At 40.3% G+C, this 19,492-nt stretch overlaps 1 protein-coding gene across 1 annotated transcript in view; it reads left to right on the top strand.

Moving 5' to 3' along the window:
* Nucleotides 1–19,492, top strand: part of ACOT12 (acyl-CoA thioesterase 12) — a 75,246-nt gene that overhangs the window by 32,280 nt on the left and 23,474 nt on the right. Inside the window, exons 6-11 of the mRNA XM_036764717.1 lie at nt 4,122–4,278; nt 7,776–7,895; nt 14,116–14,266; nt 15,223–15,278; nt 16,277–16,340; nt 18,517–18,600. Of these exons, the coding sequence (XP_036620612.1) occupies nt 4,122–4,278; nt 7,776–7,895; nt 14,116–14,266; nt 15,223–15,278; nt 16,277–16,340; nt 18,517–18,600 (632 nt within the window). The remainder of the gene's footprint in view (nt 1–4,121; nt 4,279–7,775; nt 7,896–14,115; nt 14,267–15,222; nt 15,279–16,276; nt 16,341–18,516; nt 18,601–19,492) is intronic.

Below are 19,492 nucleotides of genomic sequence, written 5' to 3'. Positions count from 1 at the left end.
CTGCTCTCATGGAAGGCTGAGAGAGGCAATATGAGAATTCCTTTGTATTGTTAATCATGCAATCAATTAAATATTTACTAAGGAGTTACTATTTGCCTAGCTCTTCACTGGCAGGCTTGTAGAAAGGAAAATATCAATCCTTAGTCCTTTGACCTTAGGTACTCAAAGTAACTGACCTGAAATCTTGTTTTGCTTTATTTTATTCTTAAGTCAATAACCATAAACAAGAACAAATAAACATATAGAATAAGACATTAAATCTTACATAAAGCCATAAACTTTGAACTATTAAGTCTGCCAAAAGTAAACTATGCCCTCGTACATTTTAGCAAAATGATACTTCTTTTGCTTCTGAATTCCTTTCTTAGCTCTTTTTCATCTGCATATTTATCAGATTTTGTTGCTTTTTACAAAAATTTAGTCACAGCCAGTAAATACATTCTGATTTTGTGATTATAGTTCCATATTACTTCTTGGTCTCACCACAGTTCTTTGTATGTGTCCTACTTGTCATTTTATGGCACAGCCATACTCCATAACATTAATATACTACAATTTACATAGCCTTTCCCCAATTATTAAACATAAAAGCTATTTACAGGTTTGGGGTTTGTTTGCTTGTTTGGGGCCAATATAAATAGGTTTGTATGGATGGCTCTTTATTCTTCCTAATAGTATCCTCAGGCTATGATCCTAGAAAATCAGAGGGTCATAGATTTAGATCTAGAAGTGTCCTTCTAGATCTTCTAGTCTAACTTCTTCAATTTACAGGCTGAAGCATTCAAGGCTTAAGGGCTGGAATGCATGTTATATCTGCACATTGTATTTATGATATGCAGGGTGTCCCAAAAGTCTTAGTACACTTTTGAGCTTTAATGGTTTCCTATATTAAGTTAAATATTTAGTAACATCATATTATATGAGTTGTGAGTGGGCAGAGTCAAGATTCAAACCCAGATCCTCAAGCTTCCAAATCCAGTGTTGTTTTTACTGCTTCCCAGAATCATAGAATTTAAGATCTGGAAGGGATCTCTGTGTGCATCTGTTCCAGCCCATACCTGAATGGAAGCCTTACTATTACACAACCCTTATATGCCCAATCCCTTCATTTTACAAATGGAGAAACTAAGGCCCAGAGGGTGTAAGTGACTTGCTCAAGGTCATACCCACAGTAAGCATCACAGTTAGAATTTGAGCTCAGGTTCTCTGACTTTAAAGTGATTGTTCTTTTCCCCATACTTTTTCACTGGTTTTCCAACTAGCTTGAGAACATGAATCTGCAACGTCAAGTTGCGCCGTCAATATTACATAGTACTCTCAGAACATCCAAAGTACAGTTTGCACAGACGAGCACAAACAACCACAGGTATTGCAGAGGTTTTCTTGTCTGCTAGACAGGATGTTTGACCCAAACGTGACAAATAAGTCTGTGCTCACAGTAGGTGGGACCCCAGAGCATATGCCTACAAAACACACCTAAAATTTCAAAGAGAACACTTTAATGCCAAGGTCCTCTCAATTAAAGGTCTAAGGTGTGTAACCTTTACAGCCCTTACGTCCTTAATTCTGGGGATCAAGCCTCACACGACGGCTGAACCACATATTCAGGTCCCCTGAGTTTAGCACTAACAGGCCACCTTACAAGAATAGACCGTTAGTCCCAGAAAACTGGGACAGGACTTATATCAACATTTGGACCAAGTTTCTTCACTATTGCAAAATAGACAGGATTTTATCTCGTTTTTTTAACTCAAGGATGAAGTGGTTGCACTGGTACTGACAAATGGGGAAAAGAATTAACCTCTGGGAAGTGACTTTTTCAATCCTCGGGATCTCCTTTGAGCAGGGGCTGGACATGAGCCTTGTTACTGAGCAAAATCCCCTCCTGATGGATGCCACAAGACACAGGGACACTAGTGACAGAGGAAGTGGTGATTGCTTCTCTGCAAAGGACACCCAACCAGAGAGCCTTTAGAAGGAAAGAGATGCCCTTTTAGGGGAAATGACATCCACCTTAACACCAAGTTTACCCAGCTGAAGGTGATGGAAAGTCACACCTTCTACCGGATGACTTTAGTCAGTCTCCCATGATGCATTTTGAGTACCCTGCGCGTGGATGGCATCGTTGCATTAACTGGAGTGATGAGGGAGAAATGAAATGGTAAGATGAAGGCCATGAACCTGAGCATCTTGCTATCGAAAGGGAGAAGTAGGATTTTTGTCATTCATTTATTTCAGTCATGTCCAACTCCTCACAGCCCCATTTGGACTTTTCTTGGCAAAGATACTGGAGTGGTTTGCAATTTCCTTCTCCAGCTCATTTGGCAGATGAGGAAACTGAGGTAAACAGGGTTAAGGGACTTGCCCAGGGTCACACAGCCAGTACGTGTCTGAGGCCAGATTTGAATTCAGGAAGATTAGTCTTCCTGACTCCAGATTCGTGCTCTGTGCACTATGGCACCCCCTAATGGGCCCAGAAGTAGCATAGACATATCCCAAAGAGCATACGGCTAAGGGCAATTCATAACAACTGTTCAGAATCATACACACACACAATATGTATGTCCCTATGTATCTCTGTGTGTATATATATGTGTGTGTGTGTGTGTGTGTGTGTGTATCCCTTTTATACACACACACACACACACACACACACACACACAGGGGCAGTGGAATGAATGGAGAGACCTGGGCTTGAGAAGTTTAATCTGGAAAAATCTTCATAAAGATGTTGAGATTTGAGGCAAAATGTTTTAGTGTGATATAGATGGACATTTCAGACAATTTGGGTGAAAGCTGGTATAGTCTTTTTTCCCGATTTTTCGGAATTACCTTCTGGTTCTGTTTCTTCAACTAAAAAAAGAGGAGATTGAACTAAATGATTTCTAACTCTAACTCCATGAACCAAATTCACTTTCACCGTGTGTGGACTCAGAATGAAGGCCCTTTATAAAGAGATGACAAAGGCATTCAGCATGAGTTGTCAGAGATATGTGGCTAGAAGCCCTCAGAGAAGATGGAGAACATGGTGGCCATTTTGTTTAGAGGATAACCTACAATATCCTATTGTGAGGAAGTTCTCTGGATAGATTAGTGAAATGTGATGGAATGGAGGCAGAAGAAGAATAAATAAGAGACAGATAAAGAAAGGAAAACCTAGACTTTAAGAACATAGGCTGTCAGTATAGTCACTTTTCTTTATAGGCGTACCGGGGAACATGCCAAAGAAAGTTGTTTCAAAGATGTCTTATTAAGACCCAAAGGAAGTTCATTACAGTCTTTCTGCATGTTTCTATAGGAATTTCCACTCCGGATGATCTTACAGTTCCCACCTAAATGGATATTCCTCTCTTCTCACGTTGCAAACTGAGCTCTGTCCCTGGCCAAACGCACCGGATATATGCCTTCTGAATTACATATCCACCCAAACAACAACACTTGTGAGATTTAAGCCTAGCTAGTGATTCATTTGATGATGCAGGAAGCATAATTGAATACATTTTATTTCTTTGCAGCCAGAGTAAATGATTTCTCCATTGTTGACAGTAAAAACCAATTTGTCCGTAAATGAAGGCAATATGATTCTGAAGCAGCAGAAGGACACTGAGATGTACAGCAGCATTGTGTCGTTTCTGCTCACAACAGCATCTTTTAAAAACCCCAACAGCATTTCCATAGCAAGTGGCATTCTTATTCAGAGAGGTTTAGAACATTCAGGCACTGTGCCCCAGAGGGGCAGTGGCTGTACATACGTATCTCAGATCTTAAATTCCCTTTTGTATTTATCCATTCTTCCAAGCAAAACTCCAAAACAGGGTTGTTAATAGGGAGCAAGATTGTTGCAATATTGAATTAAAAAAAAGAAAATATTAAATCCAAAACACATCTACCAGGTACAGTAGTCTCTAGAAGAAAACATTTTCAATTTTGTTATCTTAATCCCTCACATGAAGATGAAACCTATCCATGTACAGAATGAAACTTGTTTGCTTCCTCAGGTGGTTGTTTATGAAGGGAATGAGTTCATTTTTACAGGGGTCAGCCCTTCTGCTTGAGGGAGTAGCCGCCCTGGGGACACTGGTTAAAGATACTGCATTCAATGTTTCCCATTCACATTTCAGATGTGATCTGTGATCAAGATGACGATGCGGTTTCAACTGGTGATACCTGGGTACAGAGCATTGAACTTGTCCTTCCACCCCATGCAAACCATCATGGAAATACATTTGGAGGCCAGATTATGGCTTGGATGGAGACGGTGGCTAACATTTCAGCAAGGTTGGTTATTGGTTTTGACCTTTGCACTGTGAAACTTTGAACTGGGACCCTCTCTTGGGAAAAACCACCCGCTCTTCTGGCAGATGGCAGGGTTACAGGGGTAGGGGAGTTGCAAGTGAGTGAGAAAAAAGAATAGGAAGGGCTAGATGCCCAGAGTGGCTAAGATCAGCAGACATGTTAGTGTAGTAAAGGCTTGAAATAGAGAATTTGGGGAAATGGTACCTTTCATTAAAATGATTTTTTTTAGAGAACCCACAACAAATAGTCCTGTACTCCATGATTAATCTGTCCTTTTGTCTCAGGCAATCAACTAGCATTTATTAAGTTTAAGATGTCCAATGGGGAGTTTGAGATGCAAGACTGGAGGTCAGTAGAGAGATTAAGGCTGAACAAATAGAACTGAGTCATTTGCATAGAAATAATCATTGAATCTATGGGAGGTGATGAGATTGCTAAGTGAAATAGTATAGAGGGAAAAGAGAAGAGGGCACAAGACAGAGCTTCGAGGCACCCTCAAGGTTAGAGAATGGGAGCTGAATAAAGATCCAGCAAAGGAAACTGAGAAGAACAGTTAGACAGCTGGGAGGAAGGTGGCAGGAAGAAAGGAAGGAAGGTAGAATGGGAGGAAGGGAGGGAAGAAGAGAAGAAGGAAGCTGGATTTGAACTCAGGTCTTCCTTTAGACCCATTTCTCTATCCCCTGCATCACCTAACTGCCTAGGGGAAAGGAAGAGAGTATGGCTAGTACAGGAGTGATGGCCAGGGGAATAGCTAAAAGGTGGGGATAACGAGGACAAAGAACAAAGTTAGGGGCTGCAAGGCAGAGGAAGAGGTCATAGACTGTGACCAAATAAGGGAATTTCAGAGTTCATGATTATAGAGATATACATATATATGTATGTGTGTATGTGTGTATGTATGTATATAAACTTTCATAGAAAGATCAAAGGTATGGTGATCTCTATGTGTAGCTGTGATGGAGTGGAGGTAGAGGTCATAAGAAAGAAGCAAAGTGAGGAATTGGGAGATTAGGGTGTTTGAGGGAGTACCAATGTGTAAAGTGATGTCCCCTAACATGAAGCCAAGGCATCTAGGTCTTGCAGTGGATAAAGTACTGGCCCTGGAGTCAGGAAAACTGAAGTTCAAATCTGGCCTCTGACATTTCCTAGCTGTGTGGCCCTAGGCAAGTCCCTTAACCCTGTTTGCCTCAGTTTCCTCATCTGTAATATGAGCTGGAGAAGGAAACAGCAAACTACTGTAGTATCTTTGTCAATAAAACCCCAAATGGGTTTTTCTGGCAAGTTGGGGAGGAAAGTGGGACTGTGAGCCAGGCACTGAATGCATTGAGGAAGGAAGAAGAAGCATTCTAGAGGTCAGCACACAACAGAATCTTCATTGGGTAATAAATATGGATTAAATGAACCACGAAGGAAGAGAGGTTACTGAGTGATGTGGTAGATGGAGAGTTTGGAAGAAGAGATGGGGAGCATGGAGTATCCCAGCTCTTCCACTATGACCAATGAGTTGGGAGGTCTGAGTGAAAGTGCACCAATTGCTGGAAAGGGTGGCCAGTGTCATCAAGAGGGAACCAGAAGACGGAGGGAGCAAGAAAGGAAGAAATGTAAGAGAAAAGCTAGTTTATTACTTATGGATCAGGTATTCTAGAGAGCATGTTGGAATGGTTTTACATTTTACATCATTTTACAGTGGGTGGGGGGCAGAGAGGTTAAAGAGGATGAGAATAAGGGAGCAGTTAGTGGGAATGGAGAATAGGGTTAAAACAATGTGAGATGGGCAGTACATGACGGCATGGAAGTAATCTTGGTCATCAAAGAATGAGTTCAGGTAGATTATCCTGAAAATGACCATCTGAGTTCCTAGTTCAAAAATAAAAATAAGATGGCAGTTTTCACACTTTTCTCTGAATTATGGATGTTGATCTTGTGACACAGAAGCTCATTGTGACAATGGTTTTATTACGAAGGTGAATAGACTGAATAGAAATAGAAAACAGTCTCTTACGCTTAAAAAAATATTCTCTCACTGCAAGCCTTTTTATGGCAACTTAGAGTGTTGTCTGACCTTTGAAAGTGCCAGTTAGAATTGCTATGGCCAAAGGTTTAAATGAGAAATGAGAAGAAAAAGAAGTAATTTGGGGGAGAATGCATTTAAAACTTTCTTCAATTTAAAAAAAGGTGATTCTATGTTTATAATACCCATGGAGGGAACAGAGCAGCTTCAAGGCATGTTGAAGAGTTAGAAAACATTTGAATCGGAACTGTCTGTTCTGATGCAACCAAAGCAGAGTTCATCTTTTTCCAAATTTAAATTTAAAAGAAAAATTTAAATATTCATTTATATAGAAAGCGCCACTCTTAGAAAGTAGTATTTACTGCTGCTCTGAATTATGCCTAAATGAAGGAATTTTGTTTTTAAATAAAACGAGAAGATTGTCATTCTGTGATGACAATGAATCATTTCTGAGCATGTTCCTTTGCAAACGAAAATAATATAACTGGACATGGTTGAGTCCTTGGCTCAAGCTCTTTCTGCTACAATTGAAGGACTAAGGTTAACACTTAAACCTATGGAAAGTCATGAAGTGTAACCCTTTCTTTGTGTCATTATTGTTTTGAAATTTCACAGAAGTAGTGTGATGTGACAAGCAAAAGAGTCTCTTAGGTTGTGAATGGCAGGACTAGTAGTTTTTGTGTGTGTGTGTGTGTGTGGAGAAAATCCGCCTCTTTCCCCCTTCCTTTTAATGTGCTGGTACATTCCCTTAACTGTGAAATGGATGAATCAACCAACCTTGGACCACCCCAGCCTAAGGGCAGAAAAAGGTGGCAGCCACTTCCATATTCCCCTCATGCTACAGTCCAACTGTGGCGGTACACACCGTGTCTCTGGTTCCAGGCCTCCCTGACCGAGAGTACAGACTTCATTAAAGCAGATTGAACACAGGATCTCCTTCCCTAGGAACCAGAGGAGAGTAGGTCTGTTAGTAGTAGGGCAAGGTGACCCTCCAGCTGCAGTTTGGTAGATTATCATACTCAGTATGCACAGATAATACAAAGCAGTACAAAGTTTTTGCAGATGGCATGTAGTAACACTGCCAACATGCACAAGCCATCTATTTCTTTTATTCTTTGGAGGGAAAAAAAAGATAGTCATTTAGCAAACAATTAACTTGAGCCACAATGAGGGTAGCTTAACTGGAGCTAGATTCAACCCACTCTAATCAACATTGAGCCGCGGTGTCTGTATTCTCTGGAATAGGCTTTCTCCTCTTAGGACTACAATCAGAATCAGACCAGACTGTCCTCTGTGCCAACACACATCCACTTACCCTAACTTCACCCTTGGTGAAAGAATTCTAAGTCACACAATTCCCAGTGTGCAATTCACTGCACAAGGGTTATGAATGGGCAGGAACACCCTAATTTATTTTCCAGGAGGATCTCTTTTGTCTTAATCTTTTTCTTTTGTGTTTCTCATTCAGCCGCCTCTGTGGCTCACATTCCATCCTAAAGTCGGTGGATATGTTTAAATTTTGGGGACCATCTACCGTTGGTGATCGCCTTGTCTTCAACGCCATCGTGAACAATACTTTTCAGAACTGGTAAGAGGTGGCCGAGGAAGCATGCGGGATGCCTTGCTTTCTAGACTTTTATTTTGTGATCTTATTGAATAACTTGAATTCAGATTTGCATTTGATATTATTATAATCATTGCTTCATTGAGGGCAGGGAGAATACAGGCCCATAATTTGAAACGACCGTATCTTTTTAATTTTATGATTCAGTTTATTGTTTTTATTATTTATTTTTATCTTTTTATTGTTGTCATTCATTTCAGTAGGGTTCAGCTCTTTGTGACCCCTTTTGGGGTTTTCTTGGCCAAGATACAGGAGTGGTTTATCATTTCCTTCTCCAGCTCATTTTACAGATGAAGAAACTGAGGCCAAGAGGGTTAACCACAGGGTCACACATCTAGAAAGTGTCTGAGGCCAGATTTGAATTTAGTTCCTCTTGACTCCAGGGCCAGCGCTCTATCTGCCACCTAACTTTTAAATTTTATTAACTTTTCAGTTGTAGCCTTTGGTATCAAATATACAGATGCATTTTTGTACTACCTTAGTGCATACTCACTAAGTAAATTATGGGTGATGAAATGGCACCTCCTGGTGATGACGGGGCTGGCATTTAGAGCTACACATTCCCACTCTGCTTTGTACTTGTATTTTGTTCTTGTTGCCACAGTAGAGAACTGTTCTCAGTTATTTGCTATTGTTCTATTTAAGTGTCCAACAGCATTTTTATTATGATTATCCAATTTAATTATTGCCTAATTTGTTTTGTTTTCTTGGATTACAAGATTGGATTGCTTTGAAAAAAGAAACTTTAAGGACCTAGAATCGATGGCCTAGCAACCAAACTCAAGCCTTACACAAACCAATTCCATTCTTGCCTGCTTCATCTCTGCCCCAAATTACTCTCCCTTTGGCCAAGTCTGCAATGCAGGCAATTTGTGTTTCCCCCACACAGTGTCAGTCCCTTCTAGGAAATCTCAGAACATAGCACTCAAAGATAACTAACTCTCTGCAGATGTGGATAAATGGGTCCCTGGCTACAAGTACTCAAAGAAACAATGCATGGATCTAGTATCAGAGGGAAAGTCTTTAGTCTACCCCACAGAAGATACAGAAAATGCTTAAATTTGCTCACCATAGTCCATACCTAATTGATACAATTTTCCTTCTCCTTGCCTGCCTTTTCCCAAGATCCTACTATGGTCTTCCCTTGGAGGGGAAGCAGTTAATCATTAAGTGCCAGGTTCTATGGGGATACAAAGTCAAAAGATGAAACGATCCTTCCTTTTATTTCATAATGACCTTATATTCTCTTTGGGCAGATAACACGGACATATAGAAATATATATAGAATAAATACTAAAAACAAGGCAGTTAAATAAGGTAGTTAGGGAGGAAGGACACTAACAGATGATGGGAGATCAGGAAGGGCTTCTTGGGAAGATGGTGCTTCAGCTATGTCTTTATGACAGTGAGGGATCATCATATAAGACAGAAGAAAGGAGGAAATGAAATCCAGGCCTGAGGGACAGCGAGTAAAAAAAACAAACAAAACAAAGCAAAAAATGGTATGGAAACAGGCAATGGTGTGCCGTGCAAAGGAAACAGATAAAAGGTTGATAGAGGGATAATCCCTTGCTATTTTTGTGAGTGACTTTTTTTAGTTTTTCTTTTTTTATTTTTTTTATTCCATACTTTATTATTTAATATTTTTAAATTTTCAGCATTGATTTCTACAAGATTTTGAGTTACAAATTTTCTCCCCATTTCTACCCCCCCCACTCCAAGATGGCATATATTCTGATTGCCCCATTCCCCAGTCAGCCCTCCCTTCTGTCAATCCCCCTTACCACCACCCCCATTGCTTTTTCCTTTACTTTCCTGTAGGGCAAGATAGATTCCTATGCCCCATTGCCTGTATATTTTATTTCCCAGGTACATGCAAAAAACAACTTTTTTTGAGCATCTTCTTTTAAAACTTTGAATTCCAAATTCTCTCCCCTCTTCCCTCCCCACTCACTCTCCCGAAGAAGGCAAGTAATTCAACATAGGCCACACATGTATCATTATGCAAACACTCCCATAATAGTCATGTTGTGAAAGAGTAACTCTATTTCCCTCCATTCTATCCTGTCCACCCTTTATTCAATTTTCTCCCTTGACCCTGTCCTTTTTCAAAAGTGTTTGCTTTTGGTTACTTCTTCCCCTTATCTGTCCTCCCTTCTATCGTCCCCACTTTCTTATCCCCTTCTCTCTACTTTCATGTGGGGTAAGATACCCAATTGAGTGTGTATGTTATTTCCTCCTCAAGTCAAATCCGATGAGAGCAAGATTCATTCATTCCCCCTCACCTGCCCCCTCTTCCCTTCCAACAGAACTGCTTTTTCTTGCCACTTTTATGTGAGAGAATTTACCCCATTCCATCTCTCCCTTTCTCCCTCTCTCAATATATTCCTTTCTCATCCCTTAATTTGATTTTATTTTTTTAGATATCAACCCTTCATATTCAACTCACCCTGTGCCCTCTGTGTATATATATGTATATTCCCTTCAACTACCCTGATACTGAGAAAGGTCTCATGAATTACACTCATCATCTTTTCATGTAAGAATGTAGGCAAAACAGTTCCACTTTAGTAAGTCCCTTATGATTTCTCTTTCTTGTTTACCTTTTCATGCTTCTCTTGATTCTTGTGTTTGAAAGTCAAATTTCCTATTCAGCTCTGGTCTTTTCATTGAGAAAGTTGAAAGTCCTCTGTTTTATTGAAAATCCATATTTTGCCTTGGAGCATTATACTCAGTTTTGCTGGGTAGGTGATTCTTGGTTTTAATCCTAACACCTTTGACCTCTGGAATATCATATTCCAAGCCCTTCGATCCCTTAATGTGGAAGCTGCTAGATCTTGTGTTATCCTGATTATGTTTCCATAATACTCAAATCGTTTCTTTCTGGCTGCTTGTAGTATTTTCTCCTTGATCTGGGAACTCTGGGATGTGGCGACAATATTCCTAGGAGTTTTCTTTTTTGGGATCTTTTTCAAGAGGTGATCAGTATATTCTTTGAATTTCTATTTTACCCTCTGGCTCTAGAATATCAGGGCAATTCTCCTTGATAATTTCTTGAAAGATGATGTCTAGGCTTTTTTTTTGATCATGGCTTTCAGGTAGTCCAATAATTTTTAAATTATCTCTCTTGGATCTATTTTCCAGGTCAGTGGTTTTTCCAATGAGATATTTCACATTGTCTTCCATTTTTTCATTCCTTTGGTTCTGTTTTATAATATCTTGATTTCTCATAAAGTCATTAGCTTCTACTTGCTCCAATCTAATTTTTAAGGTAGTATTTTCTTCAGCGGTCTTTTGGACCTCCTTTTCCATTTGGCTAATCCTGCCTTTCGAGGTATTCTTCTCCTCATTGGCTTTTTGGAGCTCTTTTGCCATTTGAATTAGTCTATTTTTAAGGTGTTACTTTCTTCAGTATTTTTAGGGGAGTCTCCTTTAACAAGTCATTGACTTGTTTTTCATTATTTTCTTGCATCACTTTCATTTTTCTTTCCAATTTTTCCTCTACCTCTCTAACTTGCTTTTCCAAATCCTCTTTGAGCTCTTCCATGACCTGAGACCAATTCATATTTTTCTTGGAGGCTTTTGATGTAGGCTCTTTGACTTTGTTGACTTCTTCTGGCTGTAGGTTTTGATCTTCTTTGTCACCAAAAATAGAGTCCAAAGTCTGAGTCTGAATCTGAGTCTGTTTTAGCTGCCTGTTCATGTTCCCAGCCAAGTACTTGACCCTTGAGCTTTTTGTTAGCATATGACTTCTTGTAGAGTAGAGAGTACTTTGTCCCAAGCTTGAGGGGCTGTGCAGCTGTTTTCAGAAGTACTTCTACACAGCAAACTCTGCCACACCAGGGCTCCTCCTCCCCCAAGAACTGCCAACCTGAACCATGACCCAGCTTCAAGCCGCCCTAGAGCTGCACCACTTCCACGCCCCCGGGGCTAGGGCCAACCATGCACTCCTTTCACTCTAGCAGTTTTTCCACTAACCTTCTCTGTTGTCTTTGGCATTTGTGGGTTGAGAAGTCTGGTAACTACTTCCCTCTGCTATTTTGTGAGTTCTGCAGCACTAGAATTTGTTCAGAGCCATTTTTTATTGGTGTTTGGCGAGACCTGGGGGAGAGCTTAAGCAAGTCCCTGCTTTCAACGTGAGTGACTCTTTTTAGAAAACCCTAATAGCATTCTAGACTTATGGTACAACTTTTAAGGGTGAACTCCCCCTGAAAGGGGAACACATTTGGGGTTATTAGAAAGGCACCCCCCCATTCGCATTGGAGCTATGCCATCTGAATAACTCATGGTAACAGAGGAGGGCAAAGCAGAGGTCTTCTGCTCCTGCATACCTTGGCTTAACTTCTCTTGCTGCTCCTCCAGCTTTTGGGACCACTGATGAGATCCCTCTCACTTGCTAAGAAGCTGGTGCTGCCCAAGAACTCCCCTTGTCTCACTTGAATGTTGCATTCCTATTTTCTTGAACTTGAGGTTGTTATCAAGGCAACCCTGAGTCTGGTACTTCCAAGGTATTCCCTTTCTCTCATATGAGCTAAGGTTCAGGAATTCTCATTGTTTGGCATGCTAGTTACCCTGTGCCAAGATCATGAGTGTCTCTGCCACTGTCTCTGCAGGCCATCCCAGACACTTATGGCACAAAGACTATTGATACTTTAATATTGGCTTGGCAGTTGCCATCTCCTGGGCTGAGAAACTGCCATATTGTGAGCTGAGGAACAATATTCTTTCAGTTCCTGGGTGACTTTGTGAGTAGACAATCATCCTCCTTTTGTTCCTCTGCCTCAGGGGTTAAAGTCTATTCACAGGTTTCTAGTCTTTGACCTACACTCAGAAAGGAGGAGTGGGAAAAAGTAGACAAGTCTGCAATGAAGACAATTTTTAATAGGCCAGCTCAAAAGGTTCCTCACAAAACAGTACAAGTCTCTGAGCCATTAAATTCATTCCGTGTTTAGTATGGGCCATATGGACCCATAAATCCCACTGCTAGGCATATTCCCCAAGAAGGTCAAAGATAGAAAGAAAGTTCTAATATACATCACAATATTTATAGCAGCACTTTTTATGATAGCAAAAAACTTCAGTGATAATAGCTAATAATATCCAGCATTTATATAGCGCTTTAAGGTTTACAAAGCGCCTTACAAATATTATTCCATTTTGTCTTCCCAACAACCATGAGAGATAGGTGATATGATTATCTCCATTTTACAGATGGAGAAATGGTGATTGAGAGTGGTTAAGGGGCTTGCCCAAGGCTATACAGTTAGTAAGTGTCTGAGGCTGGATTTGAACTCAAGCCTGCCTGACTCCAGGCCCAGTGCTCTGTCTTATCCACCACATCACCTATCTGCCTATTAAACTAGAAACAAAACAGATGCTCATAGATTGGGGAATGGATAAACAAATCATGCTAAATCGATGCAATTGGCTATTACTGAGCCATAAGAAATGAGGAATATGAAAAATACTTAAAAAATTAGAAAAATACTGAGATTGACATGAACGGATACAAAGTGAAGTGAGCAGAACCAAGAAAACAATATACCCAATGACTACAGCAATGTAAATGGAAGGAATGTCAACAAAAACAAGATGAGTCAAGTGGGTATGTGCACACCTTTCAGAGGGTGATGCAGTCAGACTCCCCAACAAAGGCTCCTCCAGCTGATCAAGGAACTCCCCAAGATTAACCACCTACACAACATAATGAAATCCTCCCTCTCCCTCCTCCCACATCCAAAGTACCAAATGAGGGATTGTACCTATTAATTCAAACAGTGCCCCAAATATTTATTATATAAGTGATTGAATCAAGAAGTAAGTTCCCTGAAGGAGCATGTACCAGAGACATAAGCGTGAATACAGGATGGGGCTCCTTTAATCCAAATTGCTCAAGAATAAAAAAAAATTCTCCTATGAATTTCATAGGATCAGAAATTTAGAGGACGTGAAAGGTCATCTAGTCCAAAGCCTATATTTTACAGATGAGGAAATCGAGGTCTACAGAGATTAAATGACTTGACCAGGTCCACAAGAGATAGTAAATGGAAGTGCTGGGGTTTGAACCCAAGTTGTCCACCTCGGTTCTCCTAAAGCCCTCTGCCTCTTCTGCCCTCTTCTGCCAGGGAAGTTTATAACAAGTTCTGGTCAGATTTGCCTTATTATGTTTTTTTTTCCTTTGTAGGGTTGAAGTTGGGGTTCGTGTTGAGGCCTACAACTGTGATGAATGGTCCAAAGGCCAAGGCCGGCATATCAACAGTGCTTTTCTCATTTATTATGCTGTTGATGATAATGGAGAATTCATCGTGTTCCCCAGAGTCAAGCCTATTTCAAAGGTTGTGCTTGCAATAGATTAAATGATCAGGTCTTCTGGCTCCTCCCATGATCGTGACATTACATAACCCTTTTTCTCACAATCTTCCATATGCTGCCTACCATCTTTCAATAATAACAACAGTTTACATAATACTTTGAAATATACAAACTGTGGACTATTCAGTTTTTGTTGTTGTTCAGTTATTTTCAGTTGTGTCTGACTCTTCATGACCCCATTTGGGGTTTTCTTGGCAAAGATCCTGGAGTGGTTCGCCATTTTCTTTACACGTAAGGAACTGAGGCAAGCAGAGTTAAGTGACTTGCCTAGGGTCACATGGATAGTAAGTGTCTGAGGCTGGATATGAACTCAGGAAGATAAGTTTTCCTGATTTCAGGCCCTGAGCTCTAGCCATTGGGCCACCTAACTATGCCATCTCTGCATGTGTATAATCTCCATCAATGTGTGTCTTTTCCTGCTTAAAAGATGGTGGTGGATCTCAGAATTGTTTTATTTTTCATGTCTTCTCCACACCTCTGTTCTGAGTAATAAAGTATAAAGTATTGTTATAAAGTAGAAAAGCAATAGAAGAAGTCATAGGAGCAGCAATTTTAGTCATTTATCTATGTGTTAAGTGAGTGTTAACTCTTAAATCAAGTTAGGATATTCCATGCAGGTATAAGAGTTCATAATTAAATTCTAAAAATTACTTAGTAAAAATGTGAAAAGTAAAGAATACTGACTGGAGTTAGGGCTAGGGAACCTGGTTAGGAATCCCTACTATCATCTATAACACACATTTCCTTAGACAAGTCACTTTTCCTCTATGCCCTTCAGTCTCTTCACAAATAAAATGGGGGAGGGGGAAGAGGGGAAAGGGAGGCATCAACCTATCTAACTCCGAAGATTTCTTTTAGCTCTAAATCTAGTATCTTTACTGAAAATTCATTGGTGGCTTTTTGTTTTGTTTATTTAAAGGATGATATCAGAAGGTATCATGGGGCTATCGTACGTAAGAGAATACGACTTGGCAGGTATGTGTTTTAAGGTATAAAAAAGGTTGCTAAAATCTCATGAATGCTATATGTAGTAGGATTTTTTTGATAACAAAAGTATCTTTTGTAGCAACTACAATAGCTATCTGAGAAGCTGTTGTACCAGAGTGGACTATATACTGCATCACTGTTGATGACCTTCCGAAAGTTGTTGGACCAGTCAACCAAGTAGCAAACCTACTATGTGCGTACCATATGCCAGGCACAGAGTTACCTGCTAGGGATACAAAGGCTTAAAAGAAACTGTCTATGCCTTCAAGAAACTTTGTTCTTGTTCAGTTACATCCGACTCTTGGTGACTGCATTTAGGGTTTTCTTGGCAAAGATACAGGAGTGGTTTGCCATTTCCTTCTCCAGCTTGTTTTACAGATGGGGAAATTGAGGTAAACACTGTTAAATGACTTACTCAGGGTCACTCAGCTAGCAAGTGTCTGAGACACAGTTCTTCCTGAATCCAAGCATGGTACTCTGTCCACTGTACCACCCAGCTGTCAAGAAGCTTACATTCCGCCAGTTCACAGTTGTCTGTCATCATCTTGGCCAGTCTGATGTGTGTGAATCATGCATGTTAGGCTTAACTTTTAGTCATTTATCCATCTTTTTGGTAATTTCCTTGGTTGCATCAAACCCCCGCATCCTAATTCTCCTCCTAGTTGCTAATGCCATCCCCCAAATTCCTTTTTGTCTAAGTTCATTCATTATATCTTATCTACAGCTGGAGGTGACCTCAGAGGCTTGTGTATATTTTGTATGATTTTCTGTTTACGTATTGTCCTCTCCAATAAAACTCAAGCTCCTTGAGAGTAGGGACTATTTCCCCTTTTCTCTTTGTATCCCTAGTGCCTAGCACAGAGCCTGGCATATAGTAGGTGCTTAATAAATGTGTGTTGAATGAATTAGATGAATAAATGAATGAATGTTGTAAGCTGATGACAAAGGGTGAAAGTCACTACTGAACATTATCAACTTTGTTTCAGGAAATATGTTATTCCTCACAAAGAAGATATTCCACTTGGTATTCAGTGGGATGCAAGCAAGCAGGTAATGGTTTTATGAACCGGATCCCCCTAAATGGTAACTAATTCTTCAGAAAATAATGTGGTTTTTCTCCCTCATTTATTTATCTTGGGCTGCCTCAGTAAATGATATTTTGGGGAAGAAAAAACAAATCAAGTTCATCCCCTCATTTTGAAACAAAACCAAATAGTCAATAACTGGTTACTCTTTACAATTAAATCTACTGTTGCCCAGTGACAGACACAGGAAGCTGTGCAGTCACAGAATCACAGATTCTGAGAATTGTGGAAGGGACTTCAGTGGCCATTGAATTGAACTTGTACTTGGAAATGAATCCTCTCTTCAGCATCCCCAGAGAGAGGGCAGCTAGCTGCCTACTACTGCCTGAGGCAGCTCATTCCACATTTGGACAGCTTTCACTTTTAGTTCAGTTGTTTTGAGATAGCTCCTCACAGGTTAATGGCCCAGATCTGGCATTTGTGAGCCCCATTTACTAGTTGGAGAGGTAGCATGCCCTCCTGCAATAGAGGTCCAGTAGCTAGGTTGGAGCCCCTAACACAGTCTGGCTATTTGTCCACAGGAGTCACTTAACCTCACAGTGACACAGATATCTCTCTGAGGGGCAGATGGAATTTCCACACCAGGGAGCTTCATATGCAAATTAACTTATAAATCTGGTGGGTGGGGACACTTTTTTCTTTTTTATAAAACTAGGTGCTAGATTTTTTGAAGATGAATTTATAATATCTGATGAGAAATGTGTTTACTCAATACATAGCTGTTACAAACTACTACAAGAAAACCTCAGGCCTAATGTGATTTATACATGCAAATGTAAACTTCAGATTTGGATACAGACACAGACCAGAGATTGTTAATTTGAAAAAATAAAGTCTTAGAACATTAAAAGATGAATAAATATAAAGGGCAGCATGGGCCTGGTTAAAGCAGAGTCCTGTGGTCAGGTTTTGATTGTGCTTCGAGCCCCAGTTCCAGTGGGGAGCAGGGTTCAACAGCTTCCAACAAACAACTCCCTGTCACGCCAGGCCACCGAGAAACCTGTATGAGTTAGCAGACCCTTCCACACCCACTCTAGGGAAGGGGGAACACAAAAGGTTTCCCCACAGAAAACCAGCCTTCTGGGACACAGTTTCTTCTCAAAGTTATTTCAGTATTGATTGTTTTAGTGTTTTATCATCTTTGCCAATTTGAAGAGGGCGAGCCTTGCCTCTACTGGTTATTTACATCAGTGGTGTCGAACTCAAAAAGAAATGGCAACTATTGATCCAAAGTGTCCCTGCAGCCTCATGTTGGCTTAATTTTAAATGTAATGCTTTAGTTGTTGTTCAGTCGTACCTAGCTCTTTGTGACCCCATTTGGGGTTTTCTTGGCAAAGAGATTGGAGTGGTTTGTCATTTCCTTCTCCAGCTCATTTTACAGATAAGGAAACTGAGGCAAACAGGGTTGAGTGACTTGCCCAGGGTCACACAACTGGTGAATATCTGAGACCAGATCTGAACTCAGGAAAATGAGTCTTAGCTGCCCAAATGTAATGTTATCTTTGTTTTATTGAGTTTTTATTTATTTTGTTAAATGTTTCCCAATGACATGTTAATCTGGTTCCTCAGCTGATACTGGCCATGGGCAGCTGGCATGTTTGACACTTCTGATTTAGGTGACTTTTGACCTTTTCTATATTTGCATCAGATCCCCATGTCCTGCTCCCAGTTGCTAGTACCCTCACCCAAGTTACTTTCTATCAGTATATGTTTCTCGGGTCACAGATCTCTGGGCAGGTCACATAATCTCTGTTGCTTTATATGCAAATGGTGCCGACAGTGGTGTGGGACTAGATGACTTGTATGGTTCTTCCAATTCTGTAAGTTTAGGATTTCAGTATTTATTTGCATAAAATCTAATCCAGATCTTTGCAGGTTTTGAGATTTGAACTGTTCTGGACTAGTGAGGGAACAAAAAAGTCCAAAGATCAAAACTTTCTATAGGAACTATCTAATTTCCTGAGGTCTGAGTCTGTTTTTAGGAGTCGGCCCAGTGATCCCAGTATTTGTGAGATATTGTACAGAGAGAGGGCTCATGGGATGTCCCATGAATGCAGACTATCAGGCAGCTTGTAAGTATTTTCTAATATCATCTCTGCACTTTTGACTCACATCTCCCCCTCGAAACAATTACATTTCAGACATACTTGAGTCACAGCAATGTGGATGCTCTCAAAGCTTTGGCAGCCAAAAGTGGTTGGGAAGTCACCAGTGCTGTGGGAGAGGTAAGAGAGTGACATTGGATGTCTAAAGAGGCGTAGCCTGATTGGCATGGCTGATTGGTTCCACGAAAATACTGGGAAGAGTAAAACAATGGTACAGGAGGCAGTTCATTCCATAGGAGCCATGTTGTTCATGGACAATTGGCCATGTAATGTTTCCTGACTTTACCCAAGGAGATTGATTATAATGTATTAGCCTCGTTACTGCAAAATATTGACAGTTAGGGCAACCTCTCAGGAGATATGTCTGTGATAAAAATTCCTTTCCATACCAAATCTGAATAGCTTTCTAGCTTTTTGTTTCCCATAAGGATGTATAAAATCATTTTGGAATGATAGTTTTCTGAGAAAGGCATTAAGAGGTGAGCTAAAAACAACAAACAAATAAAAAACCCCACCTTTCCCCAGCCTCATTTCCCACCCGCTGCTCCCCAATTGTTCCAACCAAACTTGTTTATTCATCTTCCCTAAAATATTTTCTTCTTCTTCTCTGGGTTTTTGCTCCCTCCATGTAGAGTGTCCTCTCTCCTCAAAACCTATGCAAACTTTTTTAATCAATTCAATACAATCAACCTGCTTTGAAAGCTTCTTCCAAATGCCCCAGCCAGAAGTGGCTTCTTCCTCCTGACTCCTTTGGCAATTCTCTTTACAATAAATTCAGCAATTAGGAATATGTGGCCTCCAAACATTGTTTGTATTGCAATCATTTTTTGTTATTTACCTTTTCACTGGTTTAGGCTTAGTCTCCTTAGCTAAGACCATAAGCCCCAGGTGCACAGGTACTATGTCTTACACTGCTCAGTGTCTCTCCCATATGTCATAGCACAATACTTTGTAGATAGCCAGACCTTGATAAGTATTTGTTAATTTAATTTAAAATGAATATAGGAGTTAG

The sequence above is a fragment of the Trichosurus vulpecula genome, chromosome 1 (assembly GCF_011100635.1).
Source record: "Trichosurus vulpecula isolate mTriVul1 chromosome 1, mTriVul1.pri, whole genome shotgun sequence".
Taxonomy (NCBI): Eukaryota; Metazoa; Chordata; class Mammalia; order Diprotodontia; family Phalangeridae; genus Trichosurus; species Trichosurus vulpecula.
The sequence above is the reverse complement of the archived record's forward strand: the minus strand, read 5'-3'. Positions and strand labels throughout refer to the sequence as shown.